Source organism: Otolemur garnettii, unplaced genomic scaffold, assembly GCF_000181295.1.
Source record: "Otolemur garnettii isolate 467f Iridium unplaced genomic scaffold, OtoGar3 scaffold00001, whole genome shotgun sequence".
Lineage (NCBI taxonomy): Eukaryota > Metazoa > Chordata > Mammalia > Primates > Galagidae > Otolemur > Otolemur garnettii.
This window is the reverse complement of record NW_003852396.1, coordinates 33,845,465-33,870,532: the sequence shown is the minus strand read 5'-3', so window position 1 is coordinate 33,870,532 and position 25,068 is coordinate 33,845,465. Positions and strand designations below refer to the sequence as shown.

The 25,068-nt window shown below is 36.6% G+C and overlaps 1 protein-coding gene across 1 annotated transcript; it reads left to right on the top strand.

Moving 5' to 3' along the window:
* The first annotated feature begins 1,134 nt into the window (after positions 1-1,134).
* On the top strand, positions 1,135-25,068 carry LOC100963773 (tripartite motif-containing protein 5). Its single transcript, XM_023509746.1, has 5 exons — positions 1,135-1,615; positions 2,332-2,427; positions 3,053-3,283; positions 23,742-23,764; positions 24,960-25,068. Exons 1-5 carry the CDS (start codon positions 1,193-1,195, stop codon positions 25,066-25,068), a joined length of 882 nt encoding a protein of 293 aa, XP_023365514.1. The 5' UTR covers positions 1,135-1,192.

Below are 25,068 nucleotides of genomic sequence, written 5' to 3'. Positions count from 1 at the left end.
CCTACAATCTGTCATCTTTCCCCTGAGCAACTGTGCCTGCATCCTAACTGATCTTTCTATTTTCACAGTGGATCCATCTCACTTTTCACATCCCAGTGCAAAGCTAATTGTGTCCTCACTTTGCTCATCCAATTGAAATTGATAATTGACATTGTTAATTTCTTCTTGCTCTTTGGAAAAAGTCTCTAAAATTATTTCCTTTGGGAACTGTCAAATTTACTGTCCCAGGACTAGCAGCTTTTAACACACCAGTCACACTGGCAATTTATAACTCATGGAAGATGCTGCATATTCACATATGCAATATCTTCTACCTAACACATTTATCTTCTTTTTCATATTTTATTCATATTCTTCAGAGGTCAGTTAGAAGGTTACATTTTCAAGTTGTAATTCTTGGGACCCTCTGCTTGCTTGCTTCATTATTTGATTTTCGACAGCATATACATCTCTCTATTGCGTTTGTCACATCTGCTCTTTCATATATATGAAAGTTCATAGTGGGTTAAACCATACGTTCATCTTTGTGTTTGGATTTTGGTTTGGTTACTAACATATAATCCACCATCAGTGATAATTTGTCAAATGATCTCTTCTATATTTTGAAGCATCTCTTCTAAGACTTCTAATATATCCATTTCATATGTGTTTATATTTTTTAGGTCTCTCACATGTGTGTACTATGAGTATATCTACATCCTCTCCCTCCCTGCCATCCATATGCATATACATCTTTAGGCTCCTATGAATGTCCTTTGTAAATTTCCAGGACAAGTCTCCTCAAAATCCCCCAGCTGATTAGGATTACTCTAGCTGGACATCACCATTTATCTAAGGATTCATTTAGTTTATTTAGTTACTTCTATTGTCTTTGATTGACTTTGTAGGGTAAAAGAAAACCTCACAGATAAGGATGAAATTTGTCATTTGACATGAACTGCTTGAAATTACTACAAAAAAGCTTTTTTTTACCAGGTCACCAAACCTCTTTCCTTCTTTCTCTCCTACATTTTTGTAATCTTTTAAGATTTTTATCTTGGCCTAGTTTTTATTTCTGCATAATCAGTATCCTTTGTATTCTTACTTTTCTTACCCAGTCTGTCCCTTTTTAACTTTCCCAATCCTGCAGGGGGCTCTGTGAGCAACAGGTACCTCTGCAGTCAGCATAAGCAGGATCAAGGGATCAGCTGCTATGGATTCAGAACTCCTGCTGAATATGAAGGAGGAGGTGACCTGCCCCATCTGCCTGGAACTCCTTATAGAGCCCCTGAGCCTAGACTGTGGCCACAGCTTCTGCCAAGCCTGCATCTCTGAAAACCAAAAGAAGTCCACGATAGACCAAGAAGGGCAGAGCAGCTGTCCTGTGTGCCGAATCACTTACCAGCTTGAGAACCTGTGTCCCAATCGACCTCTGGCCAACGTAGTGGAGAGGCTCAGGGAGGTCAAGTTAAACCAAGAAGAGGGGCAGAAGGTAGATCACTGTGAGCAGCATGGAGAGAAATTACTGCTCTTCTGTGAGGAGGATGGGGAGGTCATTTGCTGGCTTTGTGAGCACTCTCAGAAGCACCGTGGTCACTGCACACTCCTCCTGGAGGAGGCTGCCCAGGAGTGCCAAGTAGGAGACCAGAATGGAGGGAAGACAGGGAAGAAAATGGTACCAAGTTAGAAACTTTCACTTTGCAGTTTACTTTATTTATTTATTTGTTTGTTTGTTGCAGTTTTTGGCTGAGGTGGGGTTTGAACCTGCCACTTCTGGTATATGGCTCCAGTGCCCTACTCCTTGAGCCACAGGTGCCACCCTGCATTTTACTTTAATTACATTGTCATCATAAATCCAAGGCTTCTGGTTTTTCTCAATCCTATATTTATCTTCTGAGCCCTGGACCTGAAGAACACTTTTATGCACTTCATGCAGCAGTACGAGGATAAGCCTAGAGTACATACTCTCAGAAAGAAGTAAATATTTCTGTACTTTGAGCCATATGGGTAGAGATTTGGTACCAAAGGAAAGCTCTGGTCACTCCTGTCAGCAAGAGAGCAACTGGGGTGAACTGAGATACAAGTTCTCTCCTTGTTGTAGATCGAGTTTTTCTTCTAGGAGAAAAAGAATACATCTAATCTTGGTGTGGGTGATGGTGATTTCAGTTACCTAAGACTTAAGGAACACATTCATCATGTTGGGTTTTCTTCCAAGTTATGAATTCTAATTGCTTTTCTGAGAGCGTCTATAAACTCTAGTCTCTTCTGCAATCACTCTGATTTCTTTTTTATGTTCTATCCAAGTGTTAAGAAAGCTCAGAACTTAATTCTGGTGTAATTTATTTCTCACAGAAGGGGCTCCAGAGAGTTCTGGAGCAGCTGAGGAAGCACCAGCAGGAAGTTGAGCAGGTAGAAGCTTACATCAGCAAAGAGAGAACTTTCTGGAAGGTAAGAGGAGCCACTTCCTGAGGGAATTATCCAGAAACCTGGGCAGGATCTTGGTTAGAAGCTCCCTCCCTTTTTCGTTCCCTGATAGTTGATAACTCTAGTAATCATGTGATTAGTCCTCTTCTTTATCCATTCCCATATGAGGGCTCCGGGGTAGAGATTGAATATGTTACAAATGAACACAGCTCTTTTGAGGAAGCTGTTACATGGAGGGAGTCTCTGGTGGGGATGGCTTGTGAATTTTGAGTTCCATTCTTATGATGCTTTTTGAATCTATGGCTGTCCTGGGGGAAGACTTTGCCAGTGGTTCATAGTTTTGCCTTCAGCGTTCATGGGTAAGGTGAACAGTAGTGCAAGTAGGCGTTGGTGTCTTGGATAAATCTGTGATGGCTAAGCCAACACCAGGCATCCCATTTTGGTTTAAGTGGGCCTCCACATGCCAATTTAAGGGTTTTAAAATGTTAAGAAGGGAAAATATTTTTAAAAATCTGAGCTTGTCTAAGAATTGCTTTCCTACTTCTGTTTCCCTTCCTTGTGAGAACTTCCCAGAGAAGTGATTCTTTTCCTGGTGCATAGCCTCTGCCTCATACACTGAATGCCTCTCTTTTCTTTCTCATCCCTGAAGGATCAAATACAGTCTGACAGAGAAAACATCCAGGCAAAGTTTGGCGAACTGAGAGACTTTCTGGCATCTGAGGAGAACAAGAAACTGCAAATTCTTGATGAAGAGGAAAAAGATATTCTCAATAGTCTAGCTGAGGCTAAGAATGAGCTGGACCAGCACCATGTGGTGGTAAGAATGTTCATCTCTGATGTGGAGTATTGGTTGCAGGCCCCAGCAATAGAGATGCTACAGGTAAGACTTGAAGAGAATCCTCAGTATCTGAGATGCAGGAAAGTGAAGACTGTTTCCTTCTCTGTGATTCTGTGCTGTCTCTAGTGCTGACACTAAAGTTTTCTGGACACTGTGGTACCCTTTTCCTGAACCAATATCAGAGGTTATAGGAATAATTGAATGCATAAGGGAAAATCCTTAGCCAGGGAAAATCCTATTTTTAACATATCAAAAGCAGTACAAAAATTTGCCCTTGGCGAGATCAGTTGTATCCATTGATATTTTCTGGCCCCTGTTCTCTGTAATCACCAGCATCTCAGACAGCTTTTCATTGTCCAGCTTAGTCAAGCCAAAGCATTTCAGATTACAAGAGCTGTTTTTGTTTTTTCCCCTCATAGAATGTGCTAAGAAGTTACCTCTATTTATTTTCTGAAAAATATTTGAAAAAGACTGGTATTATTTCTTCTTTAAGTATTAAATAGAATTTATCAGTAAAACTACCTCAGTATTTCTTATTTTCTTTCTTTTTTCTTTTTTTTTTTCTTGATTCTCACTGTGTCACCCTGGGTAGAGTGCGGTGGCATCACAGCTCACAGCAACTTCAAACACTTAGGCTTAAGTGATTTTCTTACCTCAGCCTCCCAAGAAGCTGGGACTACAGGCACCTGCCACAATGCCCAGCTATTTTTTTGCTGTTGTTGTCATTGTTGTTAGTAGGCCCAGGCAGGGTTCGAATCCGCCAGCCCCAGTGTGTGTGGCTGGCACCCTAGCCACTGAGCTATAAGCACTAAGCCAGTATTTCTTACTTTCAAGAAAGATATCAAATTTTTAACTTTTTACATGCTTTTTGTTTATTGAGACTTTTAATCCTTCTTGAGTGTCTCCTTGATAATGCATATCTCCATAGGATTCTTCATTTCACTTAATTTATAGTCTTTAAGGAAGTCTTAAGACTTCTTTGTAGTCTCCTTAATTTTTATTTTTTTAATTTTAAACTTACTGATTTAAATTGGCACACTATTGTATTGTTTGCAACACATGGTTTTAAAATATGTACACATTATGGAATGGCTACATCAAATTAATTAGCATAGTCATTACCTCACATAGTTTTCTTTCTGTGTGAGAACATTTAAAATCTACTCTTTACAATTTTCAAGAATGTGATACATCAGACACTGTTAACTGCCATGTTGTGCAATAGATATCTTGAGGATATTCCTCCTTTCTATCCAAAGTTGGTATCCTTTGACCAATACCTGTCCTGTCACTGAACTGTGCTGCAGTATCCTTTTCCTGAACCAATATCAGAGATTATAGGAATAATTGAATGTGTAAATAGCAAGGGAAAATCCTATTTCTATTACTTTAACAATAGCATTTTTTCATATACCTATTGACTGTTTTCTTTCTTTTCAGAAATGTCTGAATGAAGGATGAGGGATCGAGAGAGGGGAGGTGGGAGGAGAGTAGAGGGAGTCATGGTGTCTGGCACACCTCTTGCGGGTGGGACTTTGCCTAACAAATGCAGTCAGTGTAACCTAATTTTTTGTACTCAAACAATAAAAGAAAAATCTAAAATAAATAGAACGAGAAATAATAAAGAGCAAAAACACACATATACACAAAGAAGAAATTTCTATTCCATTCCTTTGCCTATTTTTATATTGGGATATTTGTTTTTCTGCTATTCAGTTGTGTGAATTCTTTAGGTAGAAAAACAAATATTCCAATATAAAATAATGTGTGTGTATATATATATATATATATTTGTTTGTTTGTTTCATTTTGAGACAGAGTGTCATTTGGTTGCCTAGGCTAGAGTGCCTTGGTATCAGCCTAGTTCACAGCAACCTCAGTTTACTGGGTTCAGGTAGTCCTCCTGCCTTCATCTCCCAAGTAGCAGGGAATACAGATCCTGCCATAATGCCCAGCTAATTTTTCTACTTTTAGTAGAGACAGGGTCTTGCTCTTGCTCAGGCCAGCCTCAAACTCTTGACCTAAAGTGATTCTCCCACCTTGGCCTCCCAGAGTGTGAAGATTACAGGCAAGGAGCCAGGCCTCCGTCTATATTTTGGATATTAAACCTGATTATCAGATATGGCTTCCAAATATTTTTCTCCAACTCATATGCTGCCTTTTCATTATGTTGATTGCTACTTGGCTGTGCAAAAACTTTTTAACTTGATACAATCCTATTTAGTTGTTTTTGCTGCTTGTACTTTTGGGTTTTCAGTCAAAAACATCATTGCCTATACCAATATCCAGGGATGTTCCCCTAGGTTTTCCTCTAGTAGTTTTACTGTTTCACATCTTATATTTAAGTATTTAATCCACTTTGAGTTGATTTTTTTTATATGGATTAAATAAGGATCTAATTTCATTCTTCTGCATGTGGATATTCAGTTGTGCAAACACAATTTATTGAAGAGACTGTCCTTTCCCCACTGCATTTTCTTGACACTTTTGTCAAAAATGATGTAACCATAAATACGTAGATTTTTTGGTCTGAACTTCTCTTTTGTTCCATTGGTCTTGTGTCTGTTTATAATGCTGGTACCATGGTGTTTGTATTAATGTAGTTTTGTAGTAGATTTTGAAGTCAAGTATTGTAATGCCTCCACTTTTGTTTTTATTTCTTTCATTCTTAATGAAGATTGCTTTGGTGATTCAGGTCCCCATGGACATATTGAGTATGTATTGTGGTCCTATAAAAATTTTAGGATTGTTGTATCTATTTCTGTTTAAAATGTATGAACAGAAGTTGCATGGAATCTGTAGATCACTTTGGGTGGCATTCAACAATAATCATTCTTCCAACCTGTGAACACAGGTTATTTTTCTCATTTGTATGTATCCTCTTCAATTGATTTCATCAATGCTTTATAATTTTCAGAGTACAGGTCTTCCACCTCCTTGGTAAAATTTACTCCTAAGTATGTTAACATTTTGTAGCTATTGTAAATGGAATTGATTTCTTAATTTCTTTTCAGATAATGTGGTGTTAGTACACGTAAATGGTAATGATTTTTATATTTTGATGTTATATCCTGCAACAGTTGGAATTTGTTACTTAGTTCTAAGAGATCTGGTCATGTTTTAGGAATTGCTATCTGTGAGATTATACTATCTGTAAATAGGGCAATTTAACTTCTTTATACCAATTTGAGAGCTTTTTATTTCTTTCACTTACATAATTGCTCTGGCTAGTACTTTTTCAGTGCTATGTTGAATAGAAGCCATAACAGGGAACCTTTGAGTCTTTATCCTCATCTTAAAGGAAAAGCTTTCAACTTCTTATATTTTGATGTTAGGATGTTAGTATGATGTAAGCCAAGGGTTCGTCATATATGGCCTCTATTGTGTTTAGATATATTCCTTGTATAGGCAATTTGTAAGAGTTTTTATTTTATTATAAAAATATGTTAAATTTTGTTAAATGTACTTTCTCCATTTTTTTGAGATGGTCCTACGATCTTTGTCCGTTGTTCAGTCAATGCAGTGTATCAGTGCTGCTGTGTCACGCTGGCACCACACCCAAGAATCATCTGGTACATGGACTGATGAATGTCCAAGCTTGCAAGAGGTGAGGCTCCCCATAGGTGTCAGAGAGCCGAGCCACAGAGTAAACTCTGTCGTGGCTGCAGGAACCCCTGAGCTACCTCTGTAGCAGCTATTTATTGAAACACTATACAACAGGTTTGGGGCGGCCTCTATAGAAGGACCACATGCTCAAGGGCTTGTCATCAGGTCACAAAACTGCTCCATCCCCGCCAGGAGATTGTCCTCCAGCTCCCAGCATTTCCCTCAAGAACCCGGGACCATTCCCATAAGCAGTCTACTACACAGTGCGTCACATTTATAGATTTGCAAATAATGAATCATCTTGTATTCTTGGAATAAATCTCACTTTATCATGGTGAATGATTCTTTCAATATGCCATTTAATTTGGTTTTCTAATATTTTATTGATAATTTTCACATCTATGTTCATCAGAGATGTTGACCTGTAATTTTTCTTTTATTGAGCATTCTTGTCTGACTTCATTATCAGGGTAATGGCAGCCCCATAAAATGAGTTTAGAAGTATCCCCTTTCTTTAACTTTTTGTAAGAGTTTGAGAAAGATTGATGTTCATTCTTTGGTAAAATTCAGCCATGAAGCTAGCAGGTCCCAGACATTTCTTTATTGGGAGACTTTCTGTTGCTAATTTAATCTCTTTATTATTTGTCTGTTCAGGTTTTCTAGTTCTTCATCATTCAGTGGTAGGTTGTATGTATCTAAGACTGTCTCTAGAACCATTTTTTCTAGGTTATCCAATATATTGGTATATAATGTTTTATAGAATTTCTTAGGATTGTTTATGTGTCTGTAGTATCAATTGGAATGTCATTTTATTTCTGATTTTATTTGTTTGAGTCTTCCTATTGCTAATTTAGCTAAAGGTTTGTCAATTTTGCTTATCTTTTTAAAAAAAAAACTTAGTTTTATTGATCTCTTCTGTCACTTTCTAGTTGATTTCATTTATTTCTATTCTGATCTTTATTATTTTCTTTCTTCTTCTAACATTGAGTTCAGTTTCTGTTTGTTTCTCCAAGTTCTTAAAGTGTACCATTAAGTTGCTTATTGAGTATCTTTTTTATTTTTTGATGTTGGCATTTATTTATATAAAATTTCTTAATAGAATTGCTATGTTGCATCCCATATGTTTTGTATATTGTGTTCCATTACATTTAGTTGAGGATGCTTTTAAACATGACTTTTAATTTCTTCATTGACCCATTAGTTATTCAAGAGCATTTTGTCTAACTTCCAAGTACGTGTGCCTGAAATTCATCTTGTTACTGCTTTCTACTTTCATATTGTTATGGTTAGAGAAGATACTTGACATGATTTCAATACTTGAAATACTTATTAATACTTGGCTTGCGGCCTAACAGATGATGTCTCCTAGAGAATATTTATGTGCACTGAAAGTGAATGTTTATTTTGTTGCTGTTGGATAGAATGTTCTGTATATGCCTGTTTGGTCCATTTGGTCTACCAGTAGTTTATGTTTGATGTCTCTTTTCTGTCTGAACAATCTGTCCTTTGCTGAAAGTGAAGTGTTGAAGTCTGCTATTATTATTGCATCATAGTCCATCTCTCCTTTCATATCTATTAATATGTGTTTTATAAATGTAGGTACTCCAGTTTAGGGTGAATATATATTTACAATTGTTATATTTTCTGGATTAAATAACCCCATTATAATGATCTGCTTTGTATCATTTCACAGTATCGACTGAAAATCTATTTTATCTGATATTAGTATAGTTACTGCTGAACTCTTAGTTTGTATTTGCATGTAATATCTTTTCCATTCCATAAAATCAAGATATATGAGTCCTTAGAGGTGAGGTTGGTCTCTTCTAGGTAGAATATATTTATGCCTGTTTTTGTCATCCATTCAGCTACTCTGTATCTCTTCATTGGAAAATTCAATCCATTTACAATCAAGTTAATCACTGATACATAAGGACTTACTAGAGCCATTTTGTTAATTATTTTATTGGTCATTTTGTAGATCCTTTGTTCCACTCTTCTCTCCTGTTGCATTCCTTTTTGTTTAGGTGGTTTTTTTCTCCCTGATATGTTGCTTTGATCCCTTGCTTTTTACCTTTTGTATATCTCCTATAGGTTTTAGCTTTGGGGTTACCATGAAGAGAGGATTACCAAAATATTTCATAACAGACTATTTTAAGCTAATAACAACTTAACTTTGATCACATTTAAAAAATACCTCTATACCTTGGCACCCACAGCACAGTGGTTACCGTACCAGCCACATACACTGAGCCTGGCAGGATCAAGCTCGGCCTGGGCCAGCTGAACAATAATGACAACTGCAACAACAACAACAAATAGCTGGGCGTTGTGGCGGATACCTGTAGTCCCAGCTACTTGGGAGGCTGAGGCAAAAGAATAGCTTAAACTCAAGAATTGGAGGCTGCTGTGAGCTATGACGCTGCAGCACTCTACCAAGGGGGACATAGTGAGACTCTGTCTCAAAAAAAACCAAAAAACAAAAAAAACTTCTAGACTTTCACTGCACCCCTTTCATATTTTAAATTATTGATGATAAATGTATATAATGTTACATTTATCCCTGTTACAATGTATATCCCTGAACAAATATTATAGCCATTATTGTTACTATTGTAATAGTTTCGTCTTTTAACCTTTATATTATACGTATACATATAGATAACTTTAGACACTTTGAGTTTGACTATGCTGTTACTTTTGCCAGTGAATTTTATACTTTCACATGTTTTCCTCTTCCTTTTCTTTCAACTTGAAGAACTCCGTTTAGCATTTTATAAAAGACAGGTATGATGATGGTTGATGTCTCCTAGCTTGTTTGACTAGGAAATTCTTTATCTCCCATTCATTTCTGAAGAACAGACTTGCTGGGTACAGTATATTTGATGGTGAGTTTGTTTTCCTTCAGCCCTCTGACTGTATCTTCCCATTTTCTCCTTACTTGTCTCTGTTGAGAAATCTGCTGCTAGGCATATTGAAACTTCCTTATGTATAATTGTGTTATTTTCACTTGCTGCTTTCAAAGCCTTACCTTTGTCTTTGATTTTTGACAGTTTGATTATGATATGTCTTGGTGTAGATTTGTTTGGATTAAATTTGACTGACGACTTTCCACATTCCTGTGATTAAATATTTATATCTTTCTCAAATTTGAAATGGTTTTGCTATTATCTCTTGGAGTCTGAAGTAACTACTCATTTTCTTTTCTCTTCTCCTTCATGAACTACTATAACTTGCAACTTTTCTCTTTTGATAGTGTCTCATAAATCCTTTAAACTCTCTTCATTTATTTTCCTTTTTACTTTTTTTTAACATTTGGCTATATATTTTCAAATAACTTACTTTTGAGTTCACATTTTTTTCCTTTTGATTAACTAATTCTGTTATTCTCTGTATTATATATTTTTAAATTTCATTTGTTATATTTCATAGCTCCAGAATTTCTGTGTTTTTCTTTTTATAATTTTGTGTCTGTTAAATTTATTGTTATGGTCATTTATTATTTTCCTGATTTTATTAAATTTGTTCTCTATATTTTCTTAAATTTTGCTGAGCTTCTTTAAAAGCATTATTTTGAAATCTTTGCCAGGTACTTTGTATACCTTCATATCTTTTGAATCAATTGCTTAGAAATTATTTGCTCTTATAATGCTATATCTCCTTAGTTTTTTATGTTTCTTATGACTTTATATCGATGTCTGAACATTGGAAGAATTAGAGACTTATTTTTAATATATTTTTAGACTGTCTTGTATGAAAAAGCCTTCCTAGAGATTCTAGGAAGCCTGTCTGATATAGCCCGTGGTATGCAAGGAATAACTGGTCTGTATTCTGAGACCAAAAGGAATGATCTGACACTGGGTTGGGCCTGATCTTAAGTCATCAGGGTCTGCTCAGGTGCTGAGATGAGCCTGTTTCCTTGGTTCAAAGGGACAGGGACAGTCTTGGGAATTGTCTGGGTGAGCCTGGAACCTGAGGTAGTAGATGGTGGGTTTTTGGTATATAACTGTTGAACTGGAGGCTGGGTCTGAAGGGGTGGTCTTGGAGCATTAGTCCATGGGGTCTGGCCTAGCACTTGGATCTACTGGGGTGGGCCAAGAACCTGGATCTGCTAGAAAGTCCTAGACTGTGGATTTTCTAGAGCCTAGGTCAACAGTGATCATTTTGGTGCTTAGGCCAATGTAAAAACTGTCTTCAGCATCTGGTCTAGGGCCAAAGATCAGAAGTACTAGCCTGGAGCTTGCAGATGTGGAGACTGGCCTGAAGCCTGTGTCCACTGGAGCCAGAATAGAAACTGACTCTGCAAGTTCTTCCTTTGGTTATGGGTCCTCAGTGGCCCATCAGGGATATGGGTACATAGGGCCAGTCCTAGAGCCCAGGTTCATTTCAGCACTGTGATCTATTTGGATAAGCCTGTTTCTTCAATATTCTAAGGCAGGCCTGGACACCCGGTTTTCAGATAAATGATGTTGCAGAAACATGGTGTCATAGAAGCCACACTGGAGAGTGAGGCCATAGAGACTGGCCTGGCAGTAGACCTGCTGTGTTGTTAAGTCCATATACTTTTATATTATGATATCTTCTTGACATATTTAACCTTTTTAAATTATGAAATATTCCTTTCCTTTTCTCCTAATAGTTCTTGCCTTAAAATTTACTTTATCTAATATTAATACATCCACTTGAATTATCTGTGCTTTCTGCTTGAGTAGTAAATATATGTCTTTGTATCTAATTAATATATATACACATATATATCTCTATATCTCTTATAGATAAATATACTTAAGTATTCCTTTCCATTTAGTTTATCTGATAATTACTTCCTTTTGACTGAGTTATTGAGAGTTACTGATATGGTTGTGTTTAAATTTACCATTTTGTTAATTGTGTTTTGTATTTCTTCTTTTTTAAAAAGGTGTATTTTTTAAATTTCTGAAAGCAGCTTAATGTGAATCAAAACCAGTTCCTAAGTAACTGCAATAAACAGTCTTTTTAAATGCACTCACACACACACACATATGTATAGAGGCAACTTAGCTCATTTTGGTTCTGCCTTAATTTACCTCCCTAGTAGTTAGTTGAATCACAGTTCCCTCTTTCCTTTCAGTTCCCAGTGTGCGAGTACAGTAGCATCTGCTCTGAGAGTTGGCACGGTGCAGATGTTTCTTTTCACTCCTGTGTGGTCATCTGAGTGTCCGTCAGGTCAGGTTTCCAGATTTGCTGCAGGTCACATTTCTTTCAATGTTACAAAACCTGTGAGTGCCATGATTGCTTCACATTCTTTTCATCAGGCACCGTGACCGCCAAGTGTGAAGCTTGTTGTAGACTGTCTGGAGGATCTCTTCAATGTGACTTACTAAACTTGTGCTCAAATACTGTCTCCAAATTTTTTCTTGGAATGGACAGATCTTTGTACCTTGGAATTGTTCCAAATTACTTTTCGTTTTCACTACTTTTTCTTCTAGGAATAGTGTATTAATAGGAAAGCAGGACCAGAAATGCCACAGTAGTTCTCCAACAGCTACACACAAGTGTTTCAATTCAGACTGAATATCCTTTGGCACCATCCGATTTATGGCTTGCTGTGCTCCTCCCTGGAGAAGTGCTCCTCCAGGTGACAGTGCTGCAATGGTACTACTGGCAGCACTACTTGAGAGAATCTGGGTCAAGCATATAAGTTTCCATTTCTTGTCTAATACTTTGAAAAGAATTAGTAATATCCTGACTTGTTGCATACTGTAGTGACTGGAGCCGAGTTTAACCATGGTAATACCTATCTGACTTCTTGAGGGATAGCGCAATTAAGAATTTACAGAATTTTTTTTTGCCAGGTCTTCATATTTAACAGACTCTTGTAACTTCGCCCTTTTTCCTGCAGGCTGAAAGCAATCTGCATCTCTAGAATTTCCATCCATGCTGCTGAGCTCACCATTTTATTCGTTTTGTGCTTCTTGTTTCCTGAGTCCTGCTGCCAGGACCATGTCACTACAATAGTTAAACCTCTTGATGATGGCAGCATTACTATTTTCCTTTATGGATTTAGAATTGGAAGTAGTTGGCATAGAGGAAATGCCATAGCCCCCATCTAATGATTTATCTTCCAAAGCCGTCAAATCGAGTAATGGATTTTTCACTCCTAATGAAACCATTGTTTTTAACCCTATTTTGGTGCATTCTGCAAAGAGATCCTTTGACCCTGTATTCAGTAAGTTCCTTTGAAAATAATGGAACTGGAGAAAACGTGTCCAGAATTCCTTCTCTATCATGTTGTGGGGAACATTTTCTGTGTATTTCATTTTTACTTTGGATAGATCCTAAATATAGACTCAGTAATATCAGAGGTTAAATTATATCTCAGACCATTGCAGCCGTAAGTTTGGGGCTGAACATCAGCCAGAAATGCTGCAGAAATGCCAACATCCTGCTTAAGATTGGATGTCGAAGAACTCTGTTGCGTTCACGTTTAAAAGATTGGCCCAGAATTCCTCAGCGCTGATCACTTGGCTCACAACAAGGTCTTTTTGCTGAAACAAGACAGGTTCTTCTTGCAGCACTCTGTTTTCTTCTTCCAGTTCTTTATTTGCTTTCCTCTTGAATTTAGGCAGCAGCTGCTGAAGAAGGTCTTTTACTGCATTTTGCTCTTTCACTGTTGTGCTTTCATTGAAAAAATGGGAGTTAGTTGTGTCCCCTGCATGCAAGACCAGCTGAAGCTGAATTTTAGCTTTTCCTTCAGGACTGATTTTCTAGCATTGAATATCTGCATATAAATGGTTGATTGTAAATCTATCTATGCCTTCAGTGCCCAAGAGATTATTTCTGACAAAAGTATAGAGCTCCATGAAGTAAATAGCAAAGAAGTGCAGATGAAAGCTACAGCTCTGGGTAGGGAGTAAGTAACTGGCATGGACTGGGTCAAATTCTGTTGTGCTTCTTAGAGCAGCTGCTGGTAAGAAGGTGAAACCCAGGGGCTGTAGCAGGTGCTAGCTATGGCCTGTGTTACCAGGATGGAGGAGGGTGGGGGGGTGTCTTTCCTCCATTGCTGGCTGGGAGGAGTTTCTCTCCTCTTTTTGGTTGCTGCCTTTTCCTTTCTCTTTAACTGGCTTCTTTTGTGTTAAATAGATATTTTTCAGTAGAGATTTTTCATTTCTCTGATTTTGAGCTACATATTATTTTAGTTGTTTTTCTAGTGGTTACTCTAGTGATTATAATATTCCTCTTATCCTGTCACAATGTACTTCAAATTAATACTAACTTAATTCCAGTAAAATACAGAAACATGACTGAAATATTGCTTAATATTTTCTGATCCTTTGAAATCTTATTGTCACAGAGATTACATGTATATATGTTATAACCTGTCAATATAGTATTTAATTACTATATTAATAAACTCATGTCTTTAAAGTTATTAAAAATAAATTGGAAAATAAATGATAGCAATATTTTCTGATAACTCCCACATTATAGCATTTCCTTACTGTTTCAGTTCGAATTTAAGTCAATCTTTGGAGGAATATTTTTTCAACTAAAGGCTTTTAAAAAATATTTCTTACAATAAATATTTTTGCTATCTGCCAGCAACAAACTCTATCAGTCTTTATGTGGTAACATGTTTTTTAAACATGTGGTAACATCTTTAAAGAATATTTTTGTTTTAAATGGAATTCCAGGTTTACAGTTTTCTTTTTCTTTTTATTTATTTATTTATTTACTTTTTTAGAGACAGAATTTAATGTTGTCACCCTAAGTAGAGTGCAGTGGAGTCACAGCTCACAGCAACCTCTAGCTCTTGGGCTTAGGTGATTCTCTTGCCTCAGCCTCCCGAGTAGGTGGTATTACAGGTGCCTGCTACAATGCTCAGCTATTTTTTTGTTGCAGTTCAGCTGGGGCCAGGTTTGAACCCACCACCCTTTATATATGGGGCCGCACCCTACTCACTGAGCCATAGGTGCTTCCCTATAGTTTGTTTTTTCTTTTAGAGCTCTCCACATGTCAGTCTTGTCTTCTGCCCTCTGTTATTTCAGATGAGGAATCAACTATTAATCATTTTGAAAGCATTTCTTCTGTGATGATTGATTTATTGCTTCATGCTTTCAAAAAGTTTTTCTTTGATTGTAGCCTTCAGAAGTTTGTCTGATGTGTTTATCTGTGGATCTCACTTTATTTATTTAATCTGATGTTCACTGAACAACAATGAGTACCTTAATGTTTTTTGTAAAATTTAAAAAAAAATTTCCCAAATTAGTTTTTAATTTTTTTCTCTTTTCCTCTGTCTTCCTTCCTTCTGGAAGACCTATTGCATGTATTTTGGTACATTTTGTGTCATCTCACATGTCTGTGCAGTGATTTCTATTTTTTTAATCATTTTCCCTCTATTCCCTTAGATTAGAAAATTTCTACTGGTTCAAGTTCATGTTCAGTGGTCCTTATGTCTGCCATCTTAATGTGTTATTGAGGTCTTCTGGTACACATTTCATGAAGTTAAAATAACTTCAAATTTTTACAAATTTTATTTTTTTAATTATTTCTATGCCCTTTTTTAGATAACTATTTTTTAAGTCATTGTTTTTAGAATGTAATTCCTCAAGCATAGTTCCCCTTAGAATTTTAACCTACCTATAATAGTTACTTTGAGTCTTTATCCCCTAACTCCAAAATCTAGGGTCACTTAGAGGTACTTACTATTTATTATTTTGGTATTTTTTTCCTGAGTATGGGTTCTACTTTGTTGGTTTTTCTATGTTTTATAAATTTCAGTTGTAAAATAGACATTCTGATAGATTGTGTGCCACTTCTTTTCCTTCTTTTTAGAGAGACAGTCTTGATCTGTTGCCCAGACTAGAGTATAGTGGTGTTATCCTAGCCCCCTGCACCTAAAACTCCTGGGCTCAAGTGATCTTCCTCCCTCAGCCTCCTCAGTAACAGCAGGGGTACACTGCCATGCCTGGCTGATTGTTGTATTTTTTATAGAAATGGAGTTTCTTTTGGTTGCTGAGGCTAGTCTCAAAGTCAAGGCCTCAAAGTATCCTCCTAAAAGTTCTGGGATCTAGGATTACAGGTGTGAGCCATCATGAGCAACAAGCATATTACTTAATCCTACTTAAATTCATATTTGCTAACTCTGGGGCTTTGCACAACCTGTTGTGAAGTCTTAACTACTCTTTCATTTTCTCTGTCTCATCCTGCAGATCTATTTTTTTTTTAATTAAGTCATTTGTACTAGATCATAAATACATTTATACCATTATGGGATTCAATGTGTTGATTATTTGTACAAATTGGACGACTTACATCCTATTAATCAACATACCCTTCACCTCATTTACCCAATTACAGCATTAAGACATTTGTGTTCAACACCTGATAGATATAACTTGTACTTGCAATATTCTCCATAGGTGTGGTCCCCCTACTAACCCTTCCTCTATCAACCCACCCTCCACTCTTCCTCTCTCTCTCTCCACTTCCCTTCTTCTTCCTAGGCTGTACTTGTGTTTTGTTTTTCTTTTTATTAAATAGTAGCTGTGTACATTAATGCAATCATGGGGTACAATGTGCTGGTTTTACACGCAATCTAAAATGCTTTCATCAAACTGGTCAACATAGCTTTCATGGCATTTTCTTAGTTATTGTGTTGAGACATTTATATTCTACACCTAGTAAATTTCACATGTACCCTTGTAAGATGCACTGTAGGCGTGGTCCTACCAACTACTCTCCCATCACCCATCCACCCCCTTCCCCTTCCCTCCCTTTCCTCTTTCTCACTCTGCTTGGGCTATAATTGGGTTATAGCTTTCTTAAGAAAGCTATAAATTTGTTTCATAGTAAGACTGAGTACATTGGATACTTTTTCTTCCATTCTTGAGATACTTTGCTAAGAAGAATATGTTCCAGATTCATCTATGTAAACATGTAAGAGGTAAAGTCTCCATCTTTCTTTAAGGCTGCATAATATTCTTTGGTATACATATAAGACAATTTATTGATCCATTCATATGCAAGTATGAGTGATTACAAATTAGTTTCACAGTAGTACTGAGTACATTGGATATTTTTCTCCCATTCCTGAGATAATTTCCTAAGAAGAATGTTTTCCAGCTCCATCCATGTAAACATAAAAGAGGTAAAGTCTCCATTTTTTTTAATATTGCATAGTATTCCATGGTATATATATACCACAATTTATTAATACATTCATGGGTTGATGGAAACTTGAGCTTCTTCCATGACTTGGCAATTATGAATTGAGCTACAGTGAACAATCTGGTACAAATATCTTCATTGCCAAATAATTTTTGGTCCTTCGGATATACACCTAGAAGAGGAATTGGAGGATCAAACAGCAGGTCTACATTTAGATCCCTGAGTGTTCTCCAAACTTCCTTCCAAAAGTAACACACTAGCTTGCATTCTCACCAGCACAGAAGTATTCCCTTTTCTCCACACCCATACCAACATCTGTAGTTTTGGAATTTTGTGATGTGGGCTACTCTTACTGGAGTTAGATGGTATCTCAGAGTAGTTTTGGTTTGCATTTTCTCTGATGATTAAAGATGAGCATTTTTTGCACCTGTCTTCTTCACAGAAGCGTCTGTTCATGTCTCTTGCTCACAATGAAATGGGATCACTTGTTTTTTTCTTATTAATAAGTTTGAGTTCTCTATGGATTCTGGTTATTAGACCTTTGTCAGAAATATAACTTGCAAAATCCTCTCCCATACTAAGGGCTGTCTATTTGCTTTAGTGTATTCTTGGCAGTGCAGAAGCTTTTTAATTTGATCAGATCCCAGTAATGTATTTTTGATGTTGTTTCAATTGCCAGGGGTGTTCTCCTCATAAAGTATTGTCTCAGGCCAATTTTTTCAAGCATTTCCCCTGCCCTCTCTCTAATATTTATTATAGTTTCATGTCTTAAGTTTAAGTCCTTTAACCAGTGAGAGTCAATTTTTGCTAGAGGATAAAGTTGTGGGTCCAGTTTCAGTCTTCTTCAGGTCACCAGCCAATTCACCCAGCACCATTTGTGGAATAGGAAACCTTTCCCTCAATTTATATTTTTAATAGGCTTATCAAAAATCAAATGATGATAAGTGTCTGGGTTCACCTCTTGGTCTTCAATTCTGTTCCATACATCTACCTCTCTCAGCCAGTACCATGCTGTTTTCATCACTATCGATTTATAGTATAGTCTGAAGTCTGGAAGCGTGATTCCTCCTGATTTGTTTTTATTTCTGAGTAATGTCTTGGCTGTTTGAGGTTTTATCTATTTCCATATAAAACAAAGTACTAATTTTTCCAGGTCTTTAAATTATGACAGAGGTGCTTTAATAGGGATCGCATGAAATATGCAGATTGCTTTAGGTAGTATAGACATTTTAACAATGTTGATTCTTCCCAGTCATGAGCATGGTATATTTTTCCATTTGTTAACATCTTCACCTATTTCTTTTCTCAGAGTTTCATAGTTCTCTTTATAGAGATCTTTCATGTTCTTAGATACAATCCCAGATATTTCATCTCCTTTAGTAATATTATAAAGGGAATAGAGTCCTTGGTTGTTTTTCCCCTTGACTATTGTTGGTATATATAAAGGCTACAGATTTTTGAGTGTTAATTTCGTATCCTGAGACATTGCTGTATTCCTTGATCACTTCTAGGAGTTTTGTAGTTGATTCCCTGGGGTTTTCCAGATATATAATCTTATCTTCTGTGAAGAGTGATAGTTTAATCTCCTCTGGTCCTATATGGATCCCCTTGATTGCCTTCTCTTGCCTGGTTGTAGTAGCTAAGACTTCTAGTACATTGTTAAAAAGCAGTGCAGACAGTGGGCATCCTTGCCTGGTTCCTGATCTGAGTGGAAATGATTTCAATTTTATTCCATTCAATATGATATTGGCTGTGGGTTTGCCGTAGATGGTCTCTATCCATTCAAGAAATGTTACTTCTATATCTATTATCTTAAGTGTTCTGATCAAGAAAGAATGCTGGATACTGTCAAAAGCTTTTTCTGCATCAGTTGAGAGAATGATATGGTCTTTTTTTTTAAATTTGTTTATGTGATATATTATATTTATGGATTTATGTTTATTGAACCATCCTTGGGACCCTGGGATGAAACCCACGCGGTCGTGATGTATAATTTGTTTGATGTGCTGTTGGATTCTGTTTACTGGGATCTGATTGAATATTTTTCCGTCAATATTCATTAGAGATATTGGTCTATAATTTTCTTTTCTTGTTGGGTCTTTTCCTGGTTTGGGTATCAGGGTGATATCTGCTTCATAGAATGTTTTGGGAAATATTCCTTCAAAAGGTTAAGTAATATAGGTACTAGTTCCTCTTTAAAGACTGGCAGAATTCTGATGTGAAGCCATCTGGTCCCGGAGATTTCTTATAGTTGATGCTATTTCAGAACTTATTATAGGATTGTTCAACATTTCTAGGAGGGTGGCATGTTTCCAAATATTGATCTATTTCCTTCAGATTTTCATACTTCTGAGAATTCAGTTGTATATAATATTCATTAAGGATTTGTTGAATTTCTGAGGAGTCTGTTGTCATTTGGCCTTTATCATTTCTGATTGATGAAACTGGGGATTTTACTCTTCTACATCTGGTTAAGTTACCCAAAGGTTTATTTATTTTATTGACCTTTTTCAAAAATAAACTCTTTGACTGGTTGATCTGTCATATGATTCTTATGTTTTCAATTTCATTTAGTTCTGCTCTACTTTTAGTGATTTCTTTTCTTCTGCTGGGTTTAGGGTTGGAATGTTCTTCCTTTTCCAGTTGCTTGAGATGTCCCATTAAGTTGTTGACTTCCTCTCTTTCTATTCTCTTGGGGAAGGCTTGCAATGCTATAAATTTCCCTCTTAGAACTGCCTTTGCAGTACCCCAGAGGTTCTGATAGTTCATGTCTTCATTATTGTTTTGTTCCAAAAATTTGGTAATTTCCTTCTTAATCACATCTATGACTCTGTTATCATTCAGAATGAGGTTATTTAGTTTCCATGTTTTTATATGCATATGAATATTCCTGTTGTTACTGAGTTCAACTTTTATTCCGTGATGATCCGAGAAAAATACAAGGAATGATTTCTATTCTTTTAAATTTGCTGAGGATAGACTTATGACCTAAGATGTGATCAATTTTGGAGGATGATCCATGGGCTGAGGAGAAGAATGTGTATTCAATTTTGTTAGGATGAAATGTCCTGTAGATGTCTGTTAGATGCAAATGTTGAATGGGCAAGCTTAAGTCTAAAATTTGTTTGCCGAAGGAGTGTTAAAATCTCCAACTGCCGAAGGAGTTGTTAAAATCTGCCAAAGGAGTGTTAAAATCTCCAACTGCTGAAGGAGTGTTAAAATCTCCAACTATTATGGTGCTGGAGGAAATCAAGTTTCTCATGTACATTAGTCTCTCTTATAGAATGAGGCGCATTCTAATTGGGTGTATAAATGTTGATAATTGAAATATCATCATGTTGAGCGTTGCCCTTAACAAATATGAAGTGGCCATCCTTATCTTTCCCTACTTTTGTTGGTTTAAAGCCTATTGTATCTGTGAATAAAATTGCAACACCTGCTTTTTTCTGATTCCCATTTGCCTGAAGTATAGATGACCATCCTTCACCCTGAGTTTATGTTTATCTTTTAAGGTAAGGTGAGATTCTTAAATGCAGCAGATGTCTGACCTGAGTTGTTGTATCCTGTCAGCCAATCTGTGTCTCATGAGAGGTCCATTCACCTTAAAAGAAAGTATTGATAAGACAGATAGTATTTTGAGTTTTGAGTTTTTCAAAGGTCCAGTGGACATTTTTAATCCTTTCACCACTGTGGAAGTTGGAATTTGATCAAAAATTTCTGAGTGAGTTTACTTTTGTGGTGGAGAATTGTGCTGGTCATTATGGAGGATAGGTCTTAGACTATCCTGGAGAGCTGGTTTAGGTATGACAAATTTCTTCAATATGTGAATGTCATTAAAGTATTTAATTTCTCTACATAAATGAAACTCAGTTTAGCTGGATACAGTATCCTGAGTTGAAAGTTATTTTGTTTAAGGAGATTAAAGGTCGATGACCACCCTCGTGTAGCTTGAAAGGTTTCATCAGAATGATCTGCTGTCATTCTTATGTTCTTCCCCTTGTAGGTTATGGTGTTCTTATGTCTTGCAGCTTGCAGAATTTTCACCTTCATATTAACTTTGGCAAAGCTAATTATAATGTGTGTATGAGAATTTTTATTTGGATTGAGTTGTGCTGGTGTTCTGAAACTGTCTCCTGTCTGAATTTTAGAATCTCTTTGCATGTCTGGAAAAATTCTCTTTGATTATTTCAAGAACTAAAGCATCTGTATTCTTCGCAGCAATCACCTTCAGGTATTCCTATAAGGTGAATATTAGATCTCTTCAAATTATGCCAGAGCTCTCTGAGAGAATGAACCGTTTTTGTTCTCCACTTTTTTTCCTCTTTGAGCATTTGGGAGCATTCAAAAGCTTTGTCTTCAATGTCAAAGATCCTTTCTTCTGCCTGCTCCATTGTCTTACTGAGGTATTCTACTGTATTTTTCAGATCTTTGAGGGCTGCAAGTTCTTGCCTCTATGTGTCAAAATCTTTGGTGATTTTTCTTTGAATTCGTTGAATTCTTGAGACATCTTCTGAATTACTTCTTGAAATTCTAATTTCATCTCTACCTCCATTCTGTTGATCTTATTTGCTATCCACATTGTGAACTCCATTTCTGACATCTCAGCCATTTGTTTATGAAAGGGATCATGTGCTGTGTCTGCCACATCATTCCTTGGGGGAGTTGATCCATTCTGAATATTCATGTTGCCAGAGTTTTTCTGCTGATTCTGCTCCATGATTGTTTTTCACCATTGACTAGATGGGCAGGTAAGGTGAAATTGTATTGGGAGTTCCTGGAGTTGTGGTTAACCAGCCCTTTGTCAAGGATCTGAGACTGATGACTACAGCTTTTCCCCCTAGCTTTGCAAAGGACCTGTACAGTATTACAGTCTGAGGCTGGGGAAACCTGCTTGCTGTGGTGGAGTTAGATGGTTCTGTCTTGTATTCAGCTGGTTCTTGTGCAATCCTAGTGTATCAGTAACACTGGTGAAGTCTTGGCTGAAGTTGCTTTCTTGGAGTCAGAGCTTGCCTCAGCAGAGGTGACCTGCAATTATTGCTCTTCTCTCTTGGCTCCACTCCCAGTCTTCAGCTTAATTGGGTACTTTCTGGACATTATCCTTCCCTCTTGATGGGAGGTTCTGTTGGAGGCTGGCTCAACCTGGCCATCTTGCCCCTCTGACCTGGGAGTAAACACACCTACATACCCCCCCCCACCTTCTCTCCTCCTACCTACAGTGGGGGGACACACCATCCTGCCCCCCCAGCCTCTCTCCTTGACAGGAGGAGAGACTCAAGTGTGTGGCCTGCAAGTCTTATTATTACGGTCTCCCTTTATTATCTCTAAGAGGACTTTTTCTTCATATCACTTCTCAGTGTAAATGGCATTATCTTACATCACACCATTAGAGTACAAGCCTTCTGAGGACAGAAATATACCATTTCTGTATTTTGCTCACCATTTTATTTTTAGCACCTACCATGCTCAATAAATGTTTGTGGTTATATACAAAAAAAATTAGTATCTGAAATTCCTGTGTTTCAAGCAAGAATGCAGTGGTGCTTTCAAGAAGGGCACCTGATGGAATTTGGACAAATGTGCAATTTGCAATTCCAGACTTTTTTTGTAAAAACTTATAAGTTCTCCCATCTTCTGGGAGATTCACATTTCCTTCACGTATGGAAAATAAAATTAATATAGAGTAATAAGTAGCATTTGGTGAAAAATATATACCAGATCTTGATGATAAGTTTTAAACTTCAAAATTCAGCTATTACTGAAATTGTAATTGCTGTTTATAAAATAATTTTTACTACTCAATCCAGTTTTATTTGGTTCTGTCATATACAACATAAAATTATAATACAAAGAGCAAAACTCTATACATTGCTACCAAATAAATCACTATTTGTGATGATAAAGAAGAATAGATAACATGAAGACCTTAAGGATGTAGATTAAACTGGGCAGGCAGAGACTGAGTTCAGGGTAAACATTGAAGATTTTAGGATGTTAATTGAGTATATTTTGTAAAATTATGGATGATATGTAGAAGACAAAACAGAGTGTGTCTGGTGCTACAAATTAGGCATACTGAGTTGTTGGTCCTAGTAGCTTCTTTATTATTGAATATATTAAACTGCATTTAAGTGACAAATTTGAGTAAAAATAGAGAGTTGGAAATCAACTGCACATATGCGAGTATTGAAGTTGAGGGACTGGATGAGGTCAATAATAGTTAATGTATAGAATTTTAAAAAGCAGATGGAGAAACATCTATAATTTTTTAGTACACTTGTTTGCTTGTATGCTACCCTTTGCAAAAACCATGTAAACTTCCTGACAACTATTATTAATTCATCTTTGAGTCTCCAAAACCAAGCACAATGACTGGCAAATTATAGTGAATCAGTTTTTACATCTGTTGAATAAATCAAAAAAACATGAATTATTTTAATCATCTCATAGGGAGTCATGTACATTTGGACAAAAATAAAGATTGTTATCATCTTATTTCTCTTATAAACATGTCCCATCTTCACATGTTACAAACCTCTCCCTGATGGTTGACAGTTGATTCTACTTTTTAGAGAACTTGACCACCTCACATGAGTCTTCTGGATGATTGGCCTGAGTTTTATTTTTACATTTACAGCTATAACCTTCTCCATTCTTAGCATACCAGGTACTGATGGAAATGTAATATAACTTTTTAAGTGAGGAAGTTCTATTATTTCTTAATTTATATTTTCTCTCTTCTTCGTAGGATGTGAATGGCATTATAAAATTGTATGTGCTGGGGATGAGGGATGGTCCTTTTGTGCTGTGAGAATAAATTTGAAATCTTCAAAATTGCCTGGTGTTCAGTAGAATAAAAGATCTCCCAGGGAGGAAAATTAAGCTGTAGTGTTATCTTAAATATCTGGTCACAAATCTGGGTTTGAGTGTTTTGTAACTATTGAGATTAGACCAGATTCGGGGTCTAATTTAGGTGGTGGGAGACACAGACTTTGCATCAGTAGTGATATTAGGGATAAGGTGTTATATCACCTTTTCTACCTATATCTTACTCTAGTATTCTATTTAGTAGGTGCTTCACCTACAGTAGGAGAGATGTATCTTTTCTGTCTACCATGTACCCAGATTTGCATATTGGGATAATTCCTATTTCTTTATATTTTTCTCCTAGGAATAAGAGAGACCAGGCCCTTCTTTATCGTTCTATTTAGATTTCAAAAAGTGACATAAATTTCTAAAAACAGTATTTTGGTTTTGGTGTAAACAATGGATCCATCTTGTTCAGATCCAAGGATCCAATGGATCCATCCACTTCAGAAGAGTATGGAAAAGAGGCATCTGTATGTCTAAAATTGCCCACCCACTTGTTAGTATCAAGCTTTTTCAAACACATGAAATTGAGATTCATTTTAATTTCATGCTCATAAATCTTTTTTGATGAGTATTTGTAATTTTTCCCAGATAACCTGAATCCTCAAATGTTCTCTATGGAACTTCCTACTGGGAATGGGCATTAAAGACCCTGGGTCTCTCCAGATAGGATTTCCACACTTAATATGTCTCAAAAATCCAGGTACCAGGTTCTGCAACCTCACATCCATAGCAACAATGTTTTTACATTTCAGTTTTTTTAAGCCACTAAAATGTTGTTTTGTTTTAAAATCCATTTCATGATTTCCTATGATTTCAAGGAGATAGAGATGGAAAGGTTAATTTTTTCATTTTAGAAGGAAGAAACTGTGCCTCTGAAGAGGTTAAGATATTTCCATGATCACCCAGAGAATACGTAGAAAGGTGCACATGAGCACATTTCATCTGGCTCTGGGATCAAGAGTTAGTCCTCTCCCTTCTCAGGTTCTCCAGGGTAGAGAGTTCAAGTGCATTAGTGGGGTAAAATGATATAAAGTCAGTGATGTTCAAGGGACACAAGATGAGAGCTATGGAGGTCATTTTTTTCCATATCTAGGTGTGAAACCTTGACCTTGAAGAAGCCAAAAACTTTTCCCAAGGAACAAAGGAAAGTATTTCAAGTGCCTCATTTGAAACGACTGCTGCAAGTGCTTAAACATAAGTAG

Coding starts and splice junctions, on each gene's coding strand:
- LOC100963773 (XM_023509746.1), top strand. CDS start 1,193: ATGGATTCAGAACTCCTGCTGAATATGAAGGAGGAGGTGACCTGCCCC. Junction 3,284..23,741: donor CAGCAATAGAGATGCTACAG/GTAAGACTTGAA, acceptor TCTTCTTCGTAG/GATGTGAATGGCATTATAAA. Junction 23,765..24,959: donor GTGAATGGCATTATAAAATT/GTATGTGCTGGG, acceptor TTCCATATCTAG/GTGTGAAACCTTGACCTTGA.